General features: G+C 40.3%; 1 protein-coding gene across 1 annotated transcript; it reads right to left on the bottom strand.

Annotated features, from left to right (window-relative positions):
• Positions 1-1,272: 1,272 nt before the first annotated feature.
• On the bottom strand, positions 1,273-21,508 carry CDR2 (cerebellar degeneration related protein 2). The gene is made up of 5 exons (XM_037911800.2): positions 21,232-21,508; positions 12,801-12,913; positions 5,661-5,809; positions 5,223-5,387; positions 1,273-3,750 (listed from the first exon to the last, which is right to left on the bottom strand). Exons 1-5 carry the CDS (start codon positions 21,308-21,310, stop codon positions 2,880-2,882), a joined length of 1,377 nt encoding a protein of 458 aa, XP_037767728.1. The 5' UTR covers positions 21,311-21,508; the 3' UTR covers positions 1,273-2,879.
• Positions 21,509-21,556: the final 48 nt, after the last annotated feature.

The raw sequence follows: 21,556 nt of genomic DNA, 5'->3' as shown, positions 1-21,556 counted from the left end.
CTAGGAGCAATTAGACATGATTGACAAATCAGATTATGTAGTTACTAAGCAGGTACAGTAGAAAATGAGGCTGAAGTGGCAGGAACGCTGGTCTTGGCCTTTTCCTTCTCAGCCCTTCTTATTCAGTAGTAAAATTACTCCTATTCCTAGTTCAGCCTGTGCTTCCATCACCCAGTTGTTAAATTTTCAAACAAGCTCCTTTGTGTTTTGCCAATGTTGCCCCTCAGGTGGGAGGAGCTTCCCTGTATATGTCTGCAAAACTGTTATCCTCCTTCAAAACCCTTCCTTCTGCGATGCCTACAGACAGCATAATGGCTGGCTGCTGATGCCACAACCTATCATACTGACCACTAGTGCCCCATTGTTTCCTTATACTCTGTCTCAAGCTAGGTGTTGTCTGCCTTCGGCTATGTCTACACTACAGCCAGGGTCAATGCTGAGATCGATCCACCAGCAGTCAATTTAGCAGGGCTAGTGAAGACCAACCAAATCAACAGCAGATAACTCTCCAGTTGACCCCTGTACTATACCTGATGAGAAGAGTAAGGTAAGTTGACAGGAGTTTCTCCTGTCAACTCTCGCAGTGTAGACTCCGCACTAACTCAACCTAAGGTACGTAGCTGGAGTTGCATAGCATAGGCTATGTCTACACTACTGTGGTAAGTCGACCTAGGTTTTAGGCTATGAACTCTTTGGGCTGGGGCTTTTCTTTGTTCCATTTATACACACCTAGCCCAGTAGAGGCCTGCTCTGAGTAGGGTTCCCGTTCTCAGGCACTACAGTAACACAAATGAGTGGTGAACCACTTGTGGCAGCAGGTTCCCTATGCTTCTAGAGTCCCCCAGCCTCAAAGTGGGGAACAAGTTGCCAACATTGCTGCCTGCAGTAGTTGCCCTTGCTACATAATGAGTCTCGAAACAGGAACTGCAACAGCCAGCCATCCCCAAGGGTACAGGGAAGCAACTTTCTCACCTAGAGGGGATTGTGGAATATTGCAGGGGGGGAGGGGGAGAGGAGGAGAAGAAAGGCGAGATTAGTCTACTCCCCTCCCACACACAGACACACCCCTCTTAAGTCTTTATTTCCCTAATTAGTTTTTTCATCTAAGCAAGGGTGGTATAGGCCAGCAAGTCTGTGAAATCCCTGCTGAGAGGGGGAAGTGAATCTATATAAATGAAGATGCCATCCACAGTGACTTTAAGAACCCCTCCTTTGCATTGGTGGTAGTTTCATACATTTGGACAAAATTAGCAGCACAGACCCACTAACTTCAGCTGCAAGGATTTATTTGCCTTTCAGAAAAATATTCATAATTTAGAATTTATTTTTTTTAAATAGGTGTTTATTTCAGTACACAACTGCTTACAGTGTAAGTGTCCAACCTATAAAACGGAATACTGTCTTACTGAAGGACAAGTATAAAATAACTGGAGACTAACTTACATTGTAGGAGGCAGACAAGACTTTATAATAGCAGCAGCAACTTAACTACAGCTGTAAAGTTTCTTTTAACATCATATGCCAACAGTTTATCTAGACAACAAGTAGACGTTTATCTATAGCAACACTGATTAACAGTCAACACTTTAAAGAGTTAAGCTGCATTCCTACTCTTGTAAAATTATCAGATCACCTTTTAGTGCTGGTTATCTGGCTTCCATTTCTTCTTGGTTTCTCAGCCTTTACCATGTCCTGCCTTTCCTCCTCCCATTTGATGCAATGTTCATTCATATTCTGCATTTTCATTAGTTGAAGTTGGTCTTGCAATCTTTATTTTATTGGGAAGGAGGGATGGAAAGAGAAGGAAGGAGCAAAGAGGATTTAACTATATCTTGATGCCATCTCTTACATGTTGTATTCTGGTTCTTAAAGAGGTTTTGGGGTGGTTTTTGTTTTGTTTTTACTGGTGCTATTAAATAGGTCTACACAAGCTTGAGCTAAAATGGTGTAAAGCGATGAACATCATCCGATAAACTTCCTTGTCCAGTCTCCTTAAACACTTGGAGTAGGAGGCTTTATAGATTAAAGGAAGCCATTCCTTCATGGCAAAACTACCACAACTTGTAATGTTCCATCTTATCACATGACAAAAATGCACTTTTAGGCATACTAATAAGGAACAGTACATCAGAGACAATATACATAGTTCACAGTATCTTGCCTTAAAACATTGAACTATCTCAAATATTCATACCTTTACACCTAATCCAAGACATTTATGCTAAGGGGAAAGAGTTTACTGCATATGAAAACTTGGTACTGGCTTAAATTAAACCTAATACAGGCTGCTGTGCCAGTTCCCCCATATCTCTGTCAGGGCACATCCATTTAGACTGATTACTACTAATTTGAGTCTGAAGCAGAGGTTTCCCACAGGTGGTATTTTAGTAAACAAAAATAGCCATAAGGCTAAGACTGAACATAACCTTTTTCATTTGTGAAGTAAGGAAAAAATTTACTCCAAATTTCTCACAGTGGAAAAAGTATAATACAATCATTTCTCCTTAGGTCTACAGCTTCTGTAGCACACTGGGCATAGTGAGCTAGATTGTCAGTTGCTGCTGTGGAGAGGACAAACTCAGTATGCAAAACTTAAGCCAATTTTTCTACTTTTAAGACTGCCAACAACTACCACTGAACAATAACTTCTACTGTGTGGTAGGGGTCATTGCGTGCACAGAGAATACAACAGACTAATGGGTTGACCGTATCATACATATTTACAGGTAAAGTGAACATACATTCAAGTTGAAGGGAGTGTACACATGACTGCAAGATATGTACAAACACCAGAGGGACCCTTAATGTTTCCCTTCTGGACTAATAGAGAACTTTTCAGTGGGAAAACAGGTCATCAGCATAGTTAATACAAACAAGTGTTAGGGCTGAGAAGAGAGACGCTTATATTTTGTTCTATGTTCATCTATTTCTTGCTTTGTTTTTCTGATACAACTAAAAATTTCCTTAAAGAGAGCTTTATATTCAGGTATAGTATTTGTGGGTGAGCCAGTGAGTTCAACATTTCCATACTCTTGATCAGTAGCTGAACGGTCAGACTGGATGTTCCCCACACTAGAGTCTTTGGAACACAGTTTTGATGTTTGTACAGCCTTATGTTTCAAAGAATCTTCATCCATTTGACACTTCTTCAGAAGTTCCTCGTACTTAACCTTCAGAGCATTATACTGAGCATCCACTTCATTAAGCAAGGAGATGCCTCGCTGCTTCACAGCTTCAGCTCTTCTAATACAGGTTTCTTCATGGCCCTTTAGAAGGTCTCCACCTGCAGCACTGCTTAGGAAGGTCTCACTGCTACTTCTTTTTAGGGCCCTTTTATCAAGCTGGGGGACAGTCAAGGATGCATCCTCTGAAGGGCTTTGACTAATTTCCCTTTCTAAAGACTCTTTAAATGAAATAAAAAATGATTCTGGAACCAGATTCTCCATGCTGTTGACAAATGTGTTTTCAGACTGAAACATCTGCCGCATTTCAGCCACTTCCAATTCAAGCTCTTCTGCCCGAGCCTGGTATAAGTCTTTATCAACCAGCCTCTGTTCAAGGTCACAGTTCTCCTTTACCATAAGTTGATATTCCTCTTCCATTGTCACTCTCTTCTCCTTTTCCAGATTAAGTTGGGCTTCTAATACAGTCAATGCCTTTTTTAAGTTCTCATTTTCTTCTTCTATGGGACTCAGCTGACTATCCATTGAAGTAATTTTTTCTGCAAAAATATGATCGTAAACAAAATACCTGCAGAAACAAAAAGTGTCAGAGCTTAGATTTCCTATGACTTTTAGGCTGCCACTTCTGAATAATACAGAGATTTAATTTAAAACTCCCTGTTGAAGAAAACTGGTTTCCAAACAGAACCAGCTTGGTAATTTAAAGTATCTATCTGTACAAAGTTACAATGCGTCAATCAAACAGACTGCTTTTCTACAGGTCTGTAGTAAATTCAGTACCCAGTGATACATGGTTCCCAATTCAGGTGGTATGGCAGCTCCTTAATTGCAATACCAAATTGTAGATATAAAACCTACTATACAAGCAGATCTGTAACCAGCATTCTTGAGACTTTCTAGAGTATTTCTTTGAGGCCACAAGATACAGTTTTCTACAGAACATTCCTAGTATTGGGAGAAGATAGACTGCATGATGATCCAATACGTTTTTTCCCCTTTTTAACTAGTACAATTCTCATAATGAAATGGATCTGCAAACTATAAGATATCCATATTCTGTAGTTTAAAAGTCTCAGCATTTCCACTATAAAACCTTAATGCCCAGAATGGTCATAAAATCCACTGTCAGAAATCTGATAAAGTTTCATATAAGCATGTTTTGTAATTCTAATTAAAAAAAAAAACCTCTTTAGTACGCACTATAGAAGTGTCAATATTAAAGCTTAAAAATGTAATAGCTTGATATACTTGTTTTAAATTGAACATAATGTAGATTAGGAATTACAATATTTAGCTCCAGATAGCAGATTTTATGAGTGCACATAACTGAAAAGACAGTTTTACTGTGCACCATGGTACATATAGTATGCTGCTTTATATCAGCTCTTGACTCATGTTATTCTGTTCTTAAGTTACCCATATTAGTAGCCTAGGTTAACTCACTAGAGTTTAGAAGTTAAGAGGTCAAGGCTAAATTTCAGTTTTTATCCCATATCATGCTTAAGTATTGCACCATCTCCAACAGAGAATATATTGCAGTAACTAGGTCTAGCAGATCAAGTTTTAAGATTCAGTTGCTCCTCTTAATCCTGAACTCTGACTTCTGCTGGTCTAAGATCAGCCCCTTCGAATGTTAAGTTTCTGTGCAATGTTTGCTTTATTGATGTTGCATGATTTGTTCCAAATTAGTCTTATTCCATGTCTGTTGACAACTATTCTGCCTGGGGAATAAGGAAGAGAACAGAAGGAAATCCCAGAGGTAGCATTCTAGGGAACTGTCAGAAAAAGTAGCAGAGAGAGTAGGGAAGGCTACGAAGTGTTTACACGAACATTCTCTGTATGATTAAGTGATGAGACAAGCTGGAAAAAGTAGGCTTGTGAAGACTGCTTTGGTCTTAAACTCATTTGTCTGGAGTGACACTGACAGATTTTCTAGAAATGCACGTCTGATTTCTCTGCTCCGCTGCAAACAAGTGGATGAAAGATTTAAAAAAAATCTGCTTGCACAAATAAAATGACATAACTGAGTTAGCGTCTTACTTGCGAAGGTCATACAGCTCCTTCAAACACGAGAAGCTGTGCACTGATCGTGGCTGCTCAGATCTCTCATGGTTCATATGGCCTCGTCCAGATTTCTTCAATTCCTCCACTTGTCTCTGAAGGTCATCTATATGGGTTTGCAGACTTTCAATAGTCTCTGTCAGGCTGAAATTCATGAACATATAAAGCTGTTAAAGCCAGTCATGTTAAGTCAAGGGCATAACCAATAGCATAAACTCAGTCAGTTTTGATGTTTCTTCCTCTGGAAACTGCTCCACAGTTACCAGTGAGAAACAAAACCACATACTCAACCCAAAAGCCCAGTGATTAGACAATGGATAACAAGCCTCCCAAAAATGCATAAACTAATACATTCAGACTAGTATTCCTTTCAACTTCTTCAGTATAAAAAAAGTTGTTCCACAAAACTTTAGTTACCTTAATATCTTTTGTTGTGACACTCTACTATCCGCAACTAATTTTTGATTAGCATCTTCCAGTTCTCTTGCTGTAACATCCAGCTGTTCATAGACCTTTGCATGCTGGTCATTCATCTGACGTAAGAGCTCCACTTGCTTTGTAAGGTACTATAAAATAATTTGCAGTTACCATCTTTACACTGCTAAAAATGTTTAATTCTACTTAGTGTAAGTTTTAACTTTAAATTCTTAAATCAGGATTTTCAGTTTGTTTCCCATAAATGTCAAGAATAATACAATGTACATTAGTTTTGATTGCAGAACTATGGAAAGACATTGTACCCTTAAATAGCTCTGGAGTGTTATCCACAAACGAGAGCCCATTAGCACTTTTAAATCTCAGGGTAAAGAACAAGGCACCATGCTACATGTGGTTTCCTTAAATTAGAATAAGGATGATTTAAATTACAACTTCCAGTTTGTAATTATGCAATGTACCAGCTGCAACACTGGGTTTTTACTTTGCATGGGCAAACCCTGTCAAATCAGAATAAATTTCTCAGTGTATGAAGCTGCCCTAAATTTAAGGAGACTGATTTCAGTTTTGTCTTAAAAATGGAAACTGATATTTGGGTTACTATTTATCAGGAAGTACAAATTAGTACAAACTTTAATTACCCACAAGGGGTATTCTAGTTTATATAATCGCAATCAAAGGTCTGCTTTTTTAATTCTGTATGAAATGTTCTCACTGTAATCCTCTTTATTCAAGAAACTTAGCAGGTTGTTTATTTTGTAGTGATGAAACTGCTTTTAGAAAGCCTAGGATAAAGATTTCCCATGTAAGAATACTAAACCATCTTAAGTCCCTTGCTATTAGAAACACCTTAGGCTTTCCCTCATCTGAACATGTCTATATGGATTTTACTACACACAAATATTTCAAAGTTCCAGGTACCCTGCTTACAAATATGCACTAAGTCATTCCTGGACCAGAAATACCACAGACTTGTAGGACTAGAAGGGACCTCAGGAGGTCATTTAGTCTAATCCTCTGCACTCACAGCAGGACCAAGTACTATCTAGACCATCCCTGACAGGTGTTTGCCTAACCTGCTCTTAAAAAATCTCCAGTGATGGAGATTCCACAATCTCCCTAGGTAATTTATTCCAGTGCTAATTACCCAACAGGAAGTTCTTCCTAATGTCCAACCTAAATTGCCCTTACATAAGAATGGCCCTACTGGGTCAGACGAAAGGTCCATCTAGCCCAGTATCCTGTCTTCCAACAGTGGCCAGTGCCAGGTGCCCTAGAGGGAATGAGCAGAAGAGGTAATCAGCAAGTGATCCATCCCCTGTCACTCATTCCCAGCTTCTGGCAAACAGAGGCTAGGGCCACCATTCCTGGCTAATAGCCATTAATGGACCTATCCTCCATGAATTTAGGTATTTCTTTTTTTAAACCCTGCTAGGGTCTTGGACATCACAACATCCTCTGGCAAGGAGTTCCACAGGTTGACTGTGCATGTTGTGAAGAAATTCTTCCTTTTATTTGTTTTAAACCTGCTGCCTATAAATTTCATTTGGTGTCCCCCTAGTCCTTGTGTTATGAGTAGTAGTAAACAACACTTCCTTATCTACTTTCTCTACACCGGTCATGATTTTATAGACTTCAATCATATCTCCCCTTAGCTGTCTCTTTTCCTTGCTGCAATTTAAGCCCATTGCTTCTTGTCCTATCCTCAGAGATTAACAAAAACAATTTTTTCTCCCTCCTCCTTGTAACAGCCTTTTATGTACTTGAAAAGCGTGATGCCTCGTCTCAGTTGTCTTCTCTAGACCAATTTTTTTCAGTCTTCCCTCATAGGTCATGTTTTTTAGACCTTTAATCATTTTTGTTGCTCTTCTCCGGACTTCCTCCAATTTGTCCACATCTTTCCTGAAATGTGGCACCCAGAACCGGACCCAATACTCCAGTTAAGGCCTAATCAGAGCAGAGCGGAAGAATTACTTCTTGGGTCTTGCTTATATCACTCTGGCTAATACATGCCAGAATGATGTTTGCTTTTTTTTTTTTTTTTTTTTTTTGCAACAGTGCTACATGGACTCATTTAGCTTGTGATCCACTATGACCCCCAGATCCCTTTCAGCAGTACTCCATCCTAGGCAGTCATTTCCCATTTTGTATGTGTGCAACTGATTGTTCCTTCCTTAGTGGAGTATTTTGCATTTGTCCTTAGTGAATTTAATCTTATTTACTCCAGACCACTTCTCCAGATCATTTTGAATTTTAATCCTGTTCTCCAAAGCACTTACAACCCTTCCTGCATGGTATCATCCACAAACATTATAAGTGTACTCTCTCTGTCATACTGAATAGAACCAGACCCAGAACTGATCTCTGTGAGACCCCACTTGATAGGTCATTTCAGTTTGACTGTGAACCACTGATAACTACTCTCTGGGACCACTTTTCCAACCAGTGGGGTGCTCTCACCTTAAAGTAGCTCCATCGAGGTTGTATTTGCCTAATTTGCTTGAGACGGTCATGTGGCACAGTATCAAAAGCCTTACTAAAATCAAGTTATACCCCATCTACTGCTTCCCCTATCTACTAGGCTTGTTACACTGTCAAAGAAAGCCATTAGGTTGGTTTGACATGATTTGTTCTTGCCAAATCCATGTTGAATGTTACCTAGAAAATAAGGTGATAAGTGTGTGCAAATTGATTGCTTAGTTATTTGCTTCATTATCTTTAGAAGAAGTTTAAAGTCAAGTTCACGTTATTGTGAACTAGTTTGTCGTAAAGAAGTTGAACATAGAATATTTCTTGAAGTATTAGGTTCTAAATTTAACCACATTTTACACAGTTGGATGCTAAATGTTCAAAGTCATCCACATTGAAGTTGTCTGAAAGATTTCTAGATTAGGAGCAATTACTCTTGTAAGTGGCCTACTAATTATGTAATCAAAGCTTCTAATATTCTACTTAATCTTTTACAGCATTAGAAGGTTGATGGCTTTACATTTTAGGTAATTTAAGAAGCGATTACAAGTTCATCTAGGGCTATGCACTGCTACAAACAAACTACTAAAAGATCAATCTGATAGCTGTTGGTTAGATCCTTTTGCAACCCACGGGCACGTGACACAGGATTCATACAAGAATAGCATGTGGATTAACCAACAGAATCTCAGTGTGACCCATTTCAGATTAACTTTCCCTGTCTGCTAGTCTCAAAGAAATTGGAAACGTTCATGGTTTCTTCAACAGTGAAAGGTGACTGAGCATAAAACATGAAGATTAGAGTTCTGAATTTAGGTGCTTTAATGCATAATAAAGAACCCACTGAACAGCAGCCTATGCTGACAGACTATACTTTAGGTGTAATGGAACAAGAGCAACATGGGGGAGAAAGAGTAGATTCCTCCCTTTCTCAAGAAACTACACTTCATCTCACCTTGCATGCCTGATGTCAGGGTAACTTGAAAATATGCAGGAGATGAGAGCAGAAACCCCAAATGCAAACATCAAAGCTTGTAGTGGCTTTCCCGATATTTCAGAAATTCACACTAGCATTTACATCGATTGCAAGGGAAATAGGAAAACTTAATATGTAGCTGCAAGTGGTAAACTGCCAAGCAGGTTTACACTCCACTAGATCATTATGAAAAAGAGAGCTGTAATGCCCCACATTTGGATTTACAAGAGATGCCAAGATTAGTCTCTGTTAGTTTTTCTGGCAGTAGTTTTAATCTGCCATTGCAGCATTTATTACATCCACCATGATTAGTTACTAGCATGTGTGTCAGTGCAAAGGTCAGATATAATGATCAGAGACTAAATACCTAATGATGTCAAGTGTTTAAAACTTTAGTTTTAACCTTCAAAGTAAGGATTATGAACAGTTCTACATGTTTCAGTTCCCTTAGTCTTCGCTGCATAGGAAGGGCAAGAACATAAGAACGGCCATACTGGGTCAAACCAAAGGTCCATCCAGCCCAGTATCCTGTCTACTGACAGTGGCCAATGCCAGGTGCCCCAGAGGGAGTGAACCTAACAGGTAATGATCAAGTGATCTCTCTCCTGCCATCCATCTCCACTCTCTGGCAAACAGAGGCTAGGGACACCATTCCTTTCCCATCCTGGCTAACAGCCATTAATGGACTTAACGTCCATGAATTTATCCAGTTCTCTTTTAAACCCTGTTATAGTCCTAGCCTTCACAACCTCTTCAGGCAAGGAGTTCCACAGGTTGATTGTGCACTGAGTGAAGAAGGCAGTTGTCTTTTGAAATGAAACATACACAAATTGTATTATGTGCAACACTAACTTTCTGTAATAAAGATCAGGTTAAATTAGTATTTTTTTAAAAATAAACTCTCAGGAAATCTACACGAATAAAGCAGACGCAACAAGTCTCTTTAGATAGCTACTCTCAAGTAACGTGTGTAGGACAGATTCTTTCAGTTTATTCATTTGGCAAGCTTATAGCATTTCCTTGCCATCTCTTCATAAAATGAGTGCATTACAAGGTGATGGACATAAGAACGGCCATATACAGGATCAGACCAATGGTCCACCAGTATCCAGTCTCTGGTAGTGGCCAGTGCCATATGTTTCAGAGGAAATGAACGCAACAGGGCAATTTCAAGTGATCCATCCCCCATCATCTAGTCCCAGCTTCTGGCAGTTGGAGGTTTAGGGACACCTGGAGCATGGGATTGCATCCTGACCATATTAGCTAGTAGCCATTGACCGATAATCTCATGGAGGATAGGTCTAATTCTTTTTTGAACCCAGTTATGCTTGTTGCCACAAGTCAATTGTGTGTTCTGTGAAGAAGTACTCCATTTTTTTTTGTTTTTAAACCTGCTGCCTATTAATTTCATTGGGTAATCCCCTAGTTCAGAGGTTCTCAAATTGCAGGGGCATGGAATGTATTCAGGAGGGAGTTGAGAATCTTTTGGCAGGAAAAAAAAAAAAACCTTACTTCACACATTTTACCCACAGCAATGAGTAACTGGTAAAGCTGATTCCTCCAGACATATCAGATAGCACTGTGCATTTGACTCTAGATGGCACTGTGCATTTTGACAGATCTGTTAAGCTTGCTTAGCATTATACAAAGTCGTTGCCATCTGCATGTTAATCTGTTTGCTACGATGCAATGTGCATGTTTATTTATAAGCGTGGACCACAATCACTGTTTTGCTTTTGCTCTTATTACAATGGATCGTTGGCTCATTCATGCAGCAGAAAAAAAAAAAAACCATGAAAAACAAAGAAGCAAAAAATGATTTAAGTGAAGCACCGCTGCTGCGTATATGGCTATATGTACTTGTGTGGCTGAGAGGTAGAGGGGGAGAAGAGGGTATAAACTACTACAGACAAAAAGAAGGGGGGCATGATCAAATAAGTTTGAGAATCACTGCCCTAGTTCTTGTGTTATGTGAAGGGGTAAACACCACAACACTTTCTCTGCATCATTCACGATTGTATCGACTTCTGTCATATCCCCCCTTAGTCATTTCTTTTCTAAAATGACTAGTTCCAGTCTTTTTAATCTCTCCTCATATGGAAGCTGTTCCACTCTGATGTACATTAAGGTGCAGGGAAGGGCAATGAAAATGGTGGGAGGATGGGAGACCTAAAGTTTCTGTAGTTGCCCTAAGAGTTTACATACTTCAGACCCTAAGGATCAATCTTATTTGTGAACTATTTAGATTCATGGGACTCGGGAGACATTTCAAGGTCTCTGAATAAACAAATACAGATAGGTTGGGTTTGTTGGGTTGGTGGCTTTAACTCCAGCATTGTTTTGCTTTTTTGTTGTCCTTTATATTACAGAATGAGCTGGATATAGAGACTAGATCTACCATGATTTAATAGGGGGGAAAAAAGTCAAGTAAGCTGTGGGAGGTATGTCAGTGATCAGCAATACAAAGGTATCCTTAGAAGAGGGCACTTTTTGTCTATACTGTGCACCAGTTAGCTGTTTTTTTAAAAAAAGAAAATTCATAAAAGGGAAACCTGAAAGCATCCTAGAATTTAAAATGCCATGGCATTATTTGCTTGCATATGCAACCTAATACAAATGTTGGATTAAAGCTGTAGTGACTGCCATTATTGTACTGAAAGATCATTTCAACATTCTCTAAATTGCAGGCAGATATATACACTTTACTTTAAATTGATTACTGCTTTAATACTACTTGCATCATGTGGGCTATTCAGTTATGTAAATTCTTCTTAAGTACCAGTCACAGTTCATTTCATTAATTGAAAAGTTTAAAGTGTCATCAGTGGATGATTGAAGTGTTGAAAACTCTGTAAATAGAATAAGTTCTTTGCAATTGACTTTAACACTTGTTGATCAGACTAAAATATCAAATATAGAGCGTGCAAAAATATCACTGCTCTCTATAGTGTAATTACAGGACGCCTTGTGTGCACGGCAGGGGTCTCCAAACTTTTTGAATCGCACGCCCCCAGGGCCAGCAAAAAAAAGGGGAAGCAAAAAAACCCCAAACAAACAAACTGCTGCCGGCATGCCGCCGAAGAATCAAAGGTCCAGGAGCACTCCTTCGGCAGCGTTCCTCCTGTTGCGCACCCCCACAGATGGTCTTGCGCACCCCACTTTGGGGACCACTGATGCACGGCTTGATGCCATTTGTTAAACTTACAATTTTTCTGTGTGTGAAGATATTTGTGGAAACAGCTAGTCATACTATTTCAAATAATGCAGGCTTTTCAAAAACCTACAGAGATTTCTTCTACATATATTTTCTGGATTTGTTAAGAAAAGTAATCCACCCACATCATGTATTTAGATAGAGAAACCCTTGTTTTAAACAGTATCTATTTCTGAAACAGCTAGTTTATACAAACACTTGTCATTATAGTTATAGAAGTTAAATTTAGTGAAGATCCAAAGATTCTACTGAGAGGAAACTGAGTCTATGCATGTTATCAAGCTTTAGAAATTCTAGAATCAAACTAAAATTAACTGCAAGAGGCATTCAGAGTGTCTTCTTGGAAGATGAAGTTTTGAAGGAGTCAAAATCAAGTTTCATGGTATCCAAATGATTTCAATGTCCACACTACAAGGTTATCAAAACTCTGCAATAGAACTCACCCATACTCCTTAAAATTTACCTCTATTTCTTGTAGTTGCTCTTGATTGGTTGCATACATTTGCTGCAAAGATTCCTCCAGTTCTGTGTTACGATCCAATAATGTCTTCCCAAGCTCAGCAGCAAGATGCAGATCTAAATAAATAAATAACCTGCCTGTAAATTTTAAGACCCAATTTGTGCAATCTGACCATTACTATGTTATTTCAATTAAATTCTCAGGGTTATAACTGTGTCCAAGTACAAGCTTTTATGCTCCAATACACATTCTTTAGGACTGAGGCTAATTCTCCATTTTCCATTCACTCCATCATCGTTTTTAGTCTCCTCTCCACCGCATTAGTTTTACTTTCCTCACCTGATCGCTCTTTGCCTTCTGTCGTTCCTCATCTATATCTAACTATTCACTTTGTCCCTACGCAGATGAGGATGAATGGGAATGATACTCCCCAACATGGTAGGCAGAGAGCAGCATAAACACGAGGCCCAGTAGTGCACCACCAAGTGGCTCTTACCCTACATCCGTCAATTAGCTATAACTGCTAACCCCACACTAATAAGTTAGTCGGGGTTTTGAGAGGGGAGCAAAAAGTAAAAAGGCCTGTTAAGTACTGGTTAGGCCAGGCTGGAACAATATTTGATGTCCTCTTACTCCTCCAACCACCCCAAAAGGCAACCTAGCCCATGCAGCACCATTAGACAATCAGCTGAAGATTTTCAAACACTTTTTCTGATGAAATAGGAAGTTAGATAATGTGCTTGGATATGTATTGTGTGTCTCTTGACTTATGAACAGCACCAGACAATGGTTAATTTCCTTTTCTCAAAAAGATTCTAAACGCTATTTGTTCTCTTAAAGATTTGAAACTCAACCTAATCCTCCTCAGCAACCTCCAGAGTTCCTATGAATATAGCTGGTTGTTTTTTGTTGTTGTTTTTTAAAAAGAATAAGGAATCCACACATATACAGGGACTACAGGTAAATTTGGATGCCCTCCTTTAACTATAGCATGGATTAGTAAATTCCAAGCTTATGAAAGAATGATATGCAATAAGTAGCACATTATTAGTCCTTATGTTGCATGCATCTCACACTTTGTGTGACAATGGAGATCACTAATCTAGGTTACTGCTAGAGTATTAACCCCCCCCTAAACATGGTATTATATTTCATATAAAAGAGAAGTGCAGAATCCAATAGTTATGTTGCAATTCCTTATACAAAGTTTGTAATTTTCCACATCACTTGGACCACGACCAGATTGCCATATACATGCAACCTGGCAATACAATCTTGTTAATTTTTAGATATTTGGAACTATCATCATAAATGGTACAGTGCCAGAATACAAGGAAAGACAAGCGAAGGAGAATTTAGAATTCTTTCTGCCAGGATTTAAAAGCGTGTATAATATATATGAGCAATACAGATAATCGGCTGGAATATGAACTCCAATATTTCTTTAGGTTGGAAGTTCAAATGCCCTTGTTTTTATCTTGTTTCATTTTAGTTTGATAGCTTATCTCTATCTAGTTGATGTAATAGAGTAGAACCCTGTTAAAAATTGATTTGGGCAGCCTTGGCTTAGACAGCGTATTCAAATTATCACTACATTCTGATGCATAAGCCAAAGAACTTCCCAAACAGATATGCACAGAAACTTGAAATCTTTCAACAGGGTGTTCTGAGAGGTATTAAAGTGCTTTAGCAGATCAAATAATCCATGAATTATATATTCTTTACTTGTACAAGTTGTTCTCAAAGGTTTCCTACTTTGCTAAGTAAAAAAGAAAAAAAATTCCTTGCAATCTGATTCTTAAAACAAAGGCCACTGATCAATGAGAAAGAAGGGCAAGATCTGCACCAGTAAGAGTAAGTAAATGTAAACCCCACACCCAATGACTACTAACAGCAGTAAGTCATAGGCCACATCCACAGTAGGAGAAAAAAAATGTATTAAATACACACTAACATGCCCATGTTTAGAAGTTTAATATATGCTAATCATCCAAGTTAAACTTTTTTTTCTACTGTAGACAAGGGCTCAAGACTCCACTGTACTATAGTAGTTGTTAGTCCCATATCTTGCAAGTTAACTGCTAGTTGTAGAAAAGCAGTGCCAGAGGACATGACATCAAAACATTGTACCGGGATTCTGATACTCCAGCAAGTTTATGTAAATTGTATACATCAAAATACACCGTATAACTTAATTGAATAGTGGGGAAATAAACACTGCATTAATTGATGTACATAAGAAAACAGAAATAAAGTTGTTCTCTGGTGATATACTGCTAAATAGTTCAGCGATTAAAGGTTAGTATGTCATTCTATAGTGACATCAATGCAATCTTCTTGCATCACACTCCTTATGTCATTTTAGAATTACAGCTAATCTCCTCAAACTAAAAGGCTCATTACCCAGCAAACAGAAGTCTCTCTTACCGCATCCAAAGGTTATATAAGCCAATATTAAGTTAATTTTGTTTATGAATACAAAGTGCTAGAATGCACAAAATACTTGTGTCATGTAGTGGGTATATCCCTGCACTTTTTATAAAATGGTCATAATAAAGGGAGAACTTTTGTCTCTTCTAACCTTGTAGGGGTTGAAAGAATAATTCTGATCATGGGTCCATTTGTTAAGAAGTGCAAACCCAGCCACAGCTTCATTTTCTGGGCTCTCTACAAATTTCCCAATCCTTACCAACTTTATTTAAGACATTTTGATTGATGTTTCCTTGCAACCTACAGAGGCAGAAAGTGTAAACTTTCATTTTGATTAACCAGAGGCAAAGATAAAGTTTAAACTGGCAGTCAGAAGTAGCCCCTTTTATTTTTCCACATGTCTCTCTTCAGGGTAATTCCTGCAGTCTAACTTCAGTGAGTCTATAATCCTCCATATAATGGTATAGAAATATAATCCTATTTTACAAATTCTAAACCAGAGGTGGACAAACAACAGCCTGTGGGACCATCCTGCCCGGCCTCTGAGCTCCCGGCTGGGGAGGCTAGCCCCCGGCCCCTCCCCTGCTGTCCCCCCTCCCCTGCAGCCTCAGCGCGACGCCAGCGCTCTGGCCCGCCGCTCCTGCCAGGCAGGGCGGCAGTGTGGCTGCGAGCACCTGCCACTCTGAGCAGCGTGGTAAGGGCGTGGGGGATTGGATAAGGGGCAGGGGGTTCCAGGGGGCGGTTAGACAGGGTGGAGGTTTGGGGGGGGGGGCAGTCAGGGGATGGGGAGCAGGGGGCTTGGATAGGGGGTGGGGTTCCAGGGGCCGGGGGTGTGGATAGGGGTCAGAGCAGTCAGCGGACAGTGAGCGGGGGGGGGGGGGGGGGTTGGATAGGGAGTGGGATCCTGGGGGGCGGTTAGGGGCAAGGGACAAGGAGCAGGGGGGTTGGATGGGTCAGTGGTTCTGAAGGGGGTGGGCAGTGGGAGGGGGGCAGAATCCAGGCTGTTTGGGAAGGCACAGCTTTCCCTACTTGGCCCTCCATAAAGTTTCACAACCCAGATGTGGCCCTCGGGCCAAAAAGTTTGCCCACCCCTATTCTAAACCAAAACACACTAGCCTTGGGTATCCAGCAGCCATGTAATCATTAAAGCCATTCAACAATTTGTAGCAACTTTTTCTGTTACCTCAAATAATGCAGTGTTCCAGCTTTTACTTTGTCATTACATAAGGCTCTATACTTTAAATAAGACACAGAATAAGATTCTGTTAAACAAAGAATGTGTATAACCCTTAGAATTACTCAGAACACCCAAAGGTAACCATTTTGTCCCAGATCCTCAAAGGTATTTAGTGCTTAACTTTCATTAATTTCAGTGGCAGTTAGGTCCAGATCCACAAAGATATTTAGGCTCCTATCTCCTGGATTTGTTTCAGAGTAGCAGCCGTGTTAGTCTGTATTTGCAAAAAGAAAAGGAGTACTTGTGGCACCTTAGAGATGGCTCTAAGCATACTTTACAAAAAAAAAGTGTATCTAGAAGTGCAGTTAGAAGAAATTAAACTATGCATATAAACATGAAGTTACATATGCATGTATGTCAGTACATATTTTTAGTATTTACTGAGCACTTCAAACATATAAAGTGATATGCAAGTATTCCTGTCTATATGGAACACCTAAGTACATGCCGCAGATTTAAACATACAGTACTCTGTTAGCTTGACACAAGATTCGCAGAAGCATTGATATTTTCTTGTAGGAAATATTCACCATTCTTCGCAGAGAATCTGTTGGCTTTCTTATGATAGGCAGGAAAACAGGTGGAAAAGCCCAAGAAAACGTGTTAAAAAAACAAACCCATTGTTTAAATACAGGCAAAGAAGTGAGAGATTTTGGTCTGTACTAAAACTCCAGTATATTTTTAAGCACTGCAGAAAGGATCTACTTTCTAATGAAACAATTTTCGGCAATGTTGAGCACCCATAAACCCCAGTGAAATAAATGGGAGCTACCGGTGTATAACATCTTTGGGGAAAAAAAATAATCAGTGCCATTAGCATATGGGATAAAGAGCATTAGCTTTTTTAATTTACTCAACTGATCCTGCAAACTAAGTATGCTGACGTCCAGGGGAGTTTGGCCAGTAAAAGGACTACTCAGCCAAGTAACAGGTTTCAGAGTAGCAGCCGTGTTAGTCTGTATCTGCAAAAAGAACAGGAGTACTTGTGGCACCTTGGAGACTGACAAATTCATTAGAGTTCATTAAGTGTGTGCAAGGTGTGTCTGACATAATCAAGAAAAATAAATAATCAGCTATAGGACTTAGATGTCCAGATGAATAAGGAAACAAAGAAATGTAAATTCTGTCTTTAAAAGGTTCAGTACAATATAGCTGCTGTCCCTCTGCACTCAATTTCTTAGCTGTGATCTCAGGTACTGTAAATTTATGCCAATGTGTTAATGAAATCCCAACAGATGTGTGGGGAAGGTCACTTTTCACTATGAGGCTAAAGTTATTGTGAGCCACAGTCATCCGTTCTTACTTAAATAATGCAAATTAAAGTCAGTCACTTTATGGGTTACTCGTCTCTAGGTAAAATAATGCGAGTAAGATTTTGGTAGTGCTATCTCTGCTGCTCATCGTGTTTAATTATATCTGGAATTTCCACTAAAAGTGAGACTTAGAAGCTGTTCTTACTATTGCATTAAACATTTCTCACTTAATTACACTTGAGTACAAACCATGCTGACACTGTTACTATAATTGGGGCGAAGTCAAGATTTCCCCCTCCCCTCAATGTTTTAATACTCTACATAAGAGGATTCGAGAACTTTGTACAGCAAAATGATACTTTCAACAACAGAAGAGACTACTAAGCAGTCCAGGTTTAGCACCAGATCCTTGCTTTTAAGCAAGCTTTAGAATGGTCACTATGGAATGTATATTGTACCCTTCATTCCAGATTGTAATCTACTCAATCCTTTGCTAGTTTTCGAAAAACAGCATTATGATCACTTTCCTTATATGAGAGAAGCCTTTTCAGAAGGTCAATACACTGCAACAAAATGCAGTCCTACGAAAGTAGGGAATTGCTCCTCCCCATTCTTGAATATTTCAAACATGAAAATTCACTTCAAGCAACATTAAGCTTTAACAAGAAGTCTGACTGGATATTAAATTCTCAATTTTTAAAGGTGGAAGTTTCTGGAGTGTATTGTTCATAACACAATCAAAGTTTTGGTCTGAACTTTGACCTACTTTGAATTTTCAAATCCTAAGAGTTAAAATGTAACTACTCAACTGCTAAGGGAGTTAGGGGTTTTAGTTAATTTTAAGGGATCCTCAGAAACATCCTGATCTCTCTTGGCAGCGCCATCCAATATTATTCTTAGAGTGGTGCTTATTTTAATTATGCTAATGCACAGATCTTTTGACATAATGGGTGCTATAAAAATCATTGGCAGATAAAAAACCCCACCATTTAGCTTCAGTTCTACTCAATAGACAAAAAGTCAATATTTGCCAGAGTTTAAAGTGATGGGAAATATTTTCAAACTTCCTAACAGTATTGCAGACAATAGAACATTTTAAAAAAGCAGTATGGGGAAAAAATCCCTTTACAGGAAGTTTACCTCCTGCTTTGTGATTTTTTTACTATTATCTTTTTTTGGCACAGCTAACAATCACTTATACTTAGGGCATTTTATAATAAGAGAATCTGTATATAAGTCTATTTGATATATGAGAATCCCTTAACCATCACTGAAATGCACTAACTTGTGAGGTGGAACTTAGAAGCACAGCACAAAACAAGAGTTTGATACAAGGAATAATAATAATTAAAAAAAAGATTCAACTAGATTCAGATCAGACCAAAGGAACACCATTATAAGGCAGAAGCGAATCACAGTACACTTCATGAGGCAGCTTAGGTGATTCACACAGCCATGTTTACCTTTGAATAGTGACAGCTTTACAATGGATTGGAAAAAAGGTCTAAATCATTAGAGAATAATTTTAGATGGTTCACCAGTTTTTCTAGGCAACAGCAAACTATTTATGGTTATGTGATCACGTAAAGTTACAATCCAAGAAAACTATTGTTTTTGAGTATGAAGCACTGAAAAATAGCTATTCAACAGTTAGCAAAGTCAGTAAAAACATACAAGATTCCAGACTTATTCTGACCTTAGAGAGATGGAATTTTTGTTGTTAGCTGCATGACTTTAGTATGAAAACAGTGATTTTTTCCTCCCCTACTTTTATTCTTTATAGTGCAATAGAATCTATCAGCCCCAGGCATGGATCAGGACCCCACTGTGCTCGGCACTGTACAAACAGAACAAAAGGACTGCCTCTACCCCAAAGAGTTTATATGAGGAAGAGCTTAGAGAAATCAAGTTTTAATTAAATCTAGTTTTGAGTATGCCACTTTTCTCAATCTTCCAGTTCTGAGCTGGTCATTTAAGAATGTACCTAGGGTTTTAAAAAATAAAAGTCTAAATACCAATTTTAAACATTGTTAAATCCAAAGAAAATTATTCTACATTTGTTCCAATTAATGCCTACAAGAAGTTAAGAAAACTGATAATGCTATACATTCAGTCCACTAGTGTGCCTCAGTGCCTACTTACCAGCTTTATAAAATACGGAGAGAACTACTGATGAAAAAGCACTATAAGAGCTATATATATATTATTAAGATAAGCAAATTTCTATCGGAATTATTCAATGAACGTTCACAGTAAGTTGTAAACAGGACGTGTGTAAAGAGGAGCTGAGAGCAGTAACTGACCACCTACACATAATAAAGATGTTCCAGTATTTACAATGTGACAGGTTTCAGAGGTGTAGCCCTGTTAGTCTGTATCAGCAAAAACAAGGAGTCCTTGTGGCACTTTAGAGACTAAAATTTATTTGGGCATAAACTTTCTGATGGAGTGGGTTATACCTCACGAAAGCTTATGCCCAAATAAATGTTGTTAGTCTCCAAGGTACCACAAGGACTTCTCCTAGTATTTACAATGTAATCAGTTGCAAGGCCTTTAATTACAGGTAGGCAGGAGGCGGAGACAGGGTGTGGAAACCCCTAAGTATTATTTACAACTACTCTATTTTAAGCAAGCACTGCAGCTAAAGCAAAAGCACTCTCTTGACCGAGCTGCTTTATGTAAGAGGTACAGCTTTTCAGAGAGTGGCACACAGTCTAACCCCTAAAAAGCGAACGAAATTAAAGGAAGAACCAGTCCTTAAGCCAGGTGCACAAGCCACCCTTTAAATGCAGGGTTTGATTTGCAGAAATCCGTATTCCTACCCAGTCACACACGGCCCAGAAGCCATGACTGCGAAGGTGGCACGATACCATTGCGCCCTACGGTACTTTGCTATTCCTGGTTAGCCTCCCGTTAACCCCCCCGGACCCTTAAGACGCGGCACGATGGCAAACGCCCTGCAGCTTCAATTGTTAGAGAAGAGCCCTCTCCCTCCTCCTGTGCGCCCCCAGCCTGGAGCGGTCTCCCATTTCCTCCCTCTCGAAGAGAGCCCCCTCCCCTTCTCCCAGCCCCAGCCTCTCGGGGCCAACTCTACCCTTCTGTCCTCTGCCCCCCGCCCGCCCTTTTCCTCCCCTCCCGCGGCGCGGTCCCCTCAGCCGCCCCCCCCCCCCCAGCCCGCGCGCTCACACCCCTCCTCCCCGCTTTCTGTCCCATCCCTCCCCCGGTCCCCGTTTCCCTTCTGCCCTCTCTCCCCCACATCATTCCCCGTCTCCGACTCACCTGCCCCACCTCATACAGAGCCCCCCGCGGGACCTACCTGCCCCCACCCCCGCTCTCATAGGGACCCCCCCCCCCCCGAGACTTATCTGTCTCCCCCGCGCCAAGCCCTGAAGCATCCGCCGCCCGGAGAAGGCTCCTTCAGCGCCTTGGTCAGCGGGAGCCGGTGCCCTGCGCCCGGAGGGGCGAGCCCCGTCCGACGGGCATCCTCCACGCGGAGCCCGGCCGGGCTGCTCACCTTGCTGCAGGTCCTGCTGATCGTACCAGGGCTCATCGTCGCGGATCTCGAACTCCTCCACCAAGCTGTCGGCCAGCATCGCGGCCCCGGCTGCGGCTGCACGGGCGGGCGGACGAGGCAGTGGCGCCGGCGTAGCGGCAGCCCGAAGGCTCCTCGCGCTCACAACTAACCGAACCGCGGCGCAGGGCGAGCCAGGGATCGCTCAGCTCCTTTAAAGCCGCGGCCGGACTTTGCCGAGCGCTTCCGGATTTTGCCGAGTCCCCCCCCTCTCCCGGCCGGGCCCACACCGCAGCCGGCAGCAACGTGGCATCGGCAACCGCCTTCT

This window comes from Chelonia mydas, chromosome 10 (genome assembly GCF_015237465.2).
Source record: "Chelonia mydas isolate rCheMyd1 chromosome 10, rCheMyd1.pri.v2, whole genome shotgun sequence".
NCBI classification, from domain to species: domain Eukaryota; kingdom Metazoa; phylum Chordata; order Testudines; family Cheloniidae; genus Chelonia; species Chelonia mydas.
Note: the sequence above shows the minus strand (reverse complement) of the source record. Positions and strands in the feature narration are given on the sequence as shown.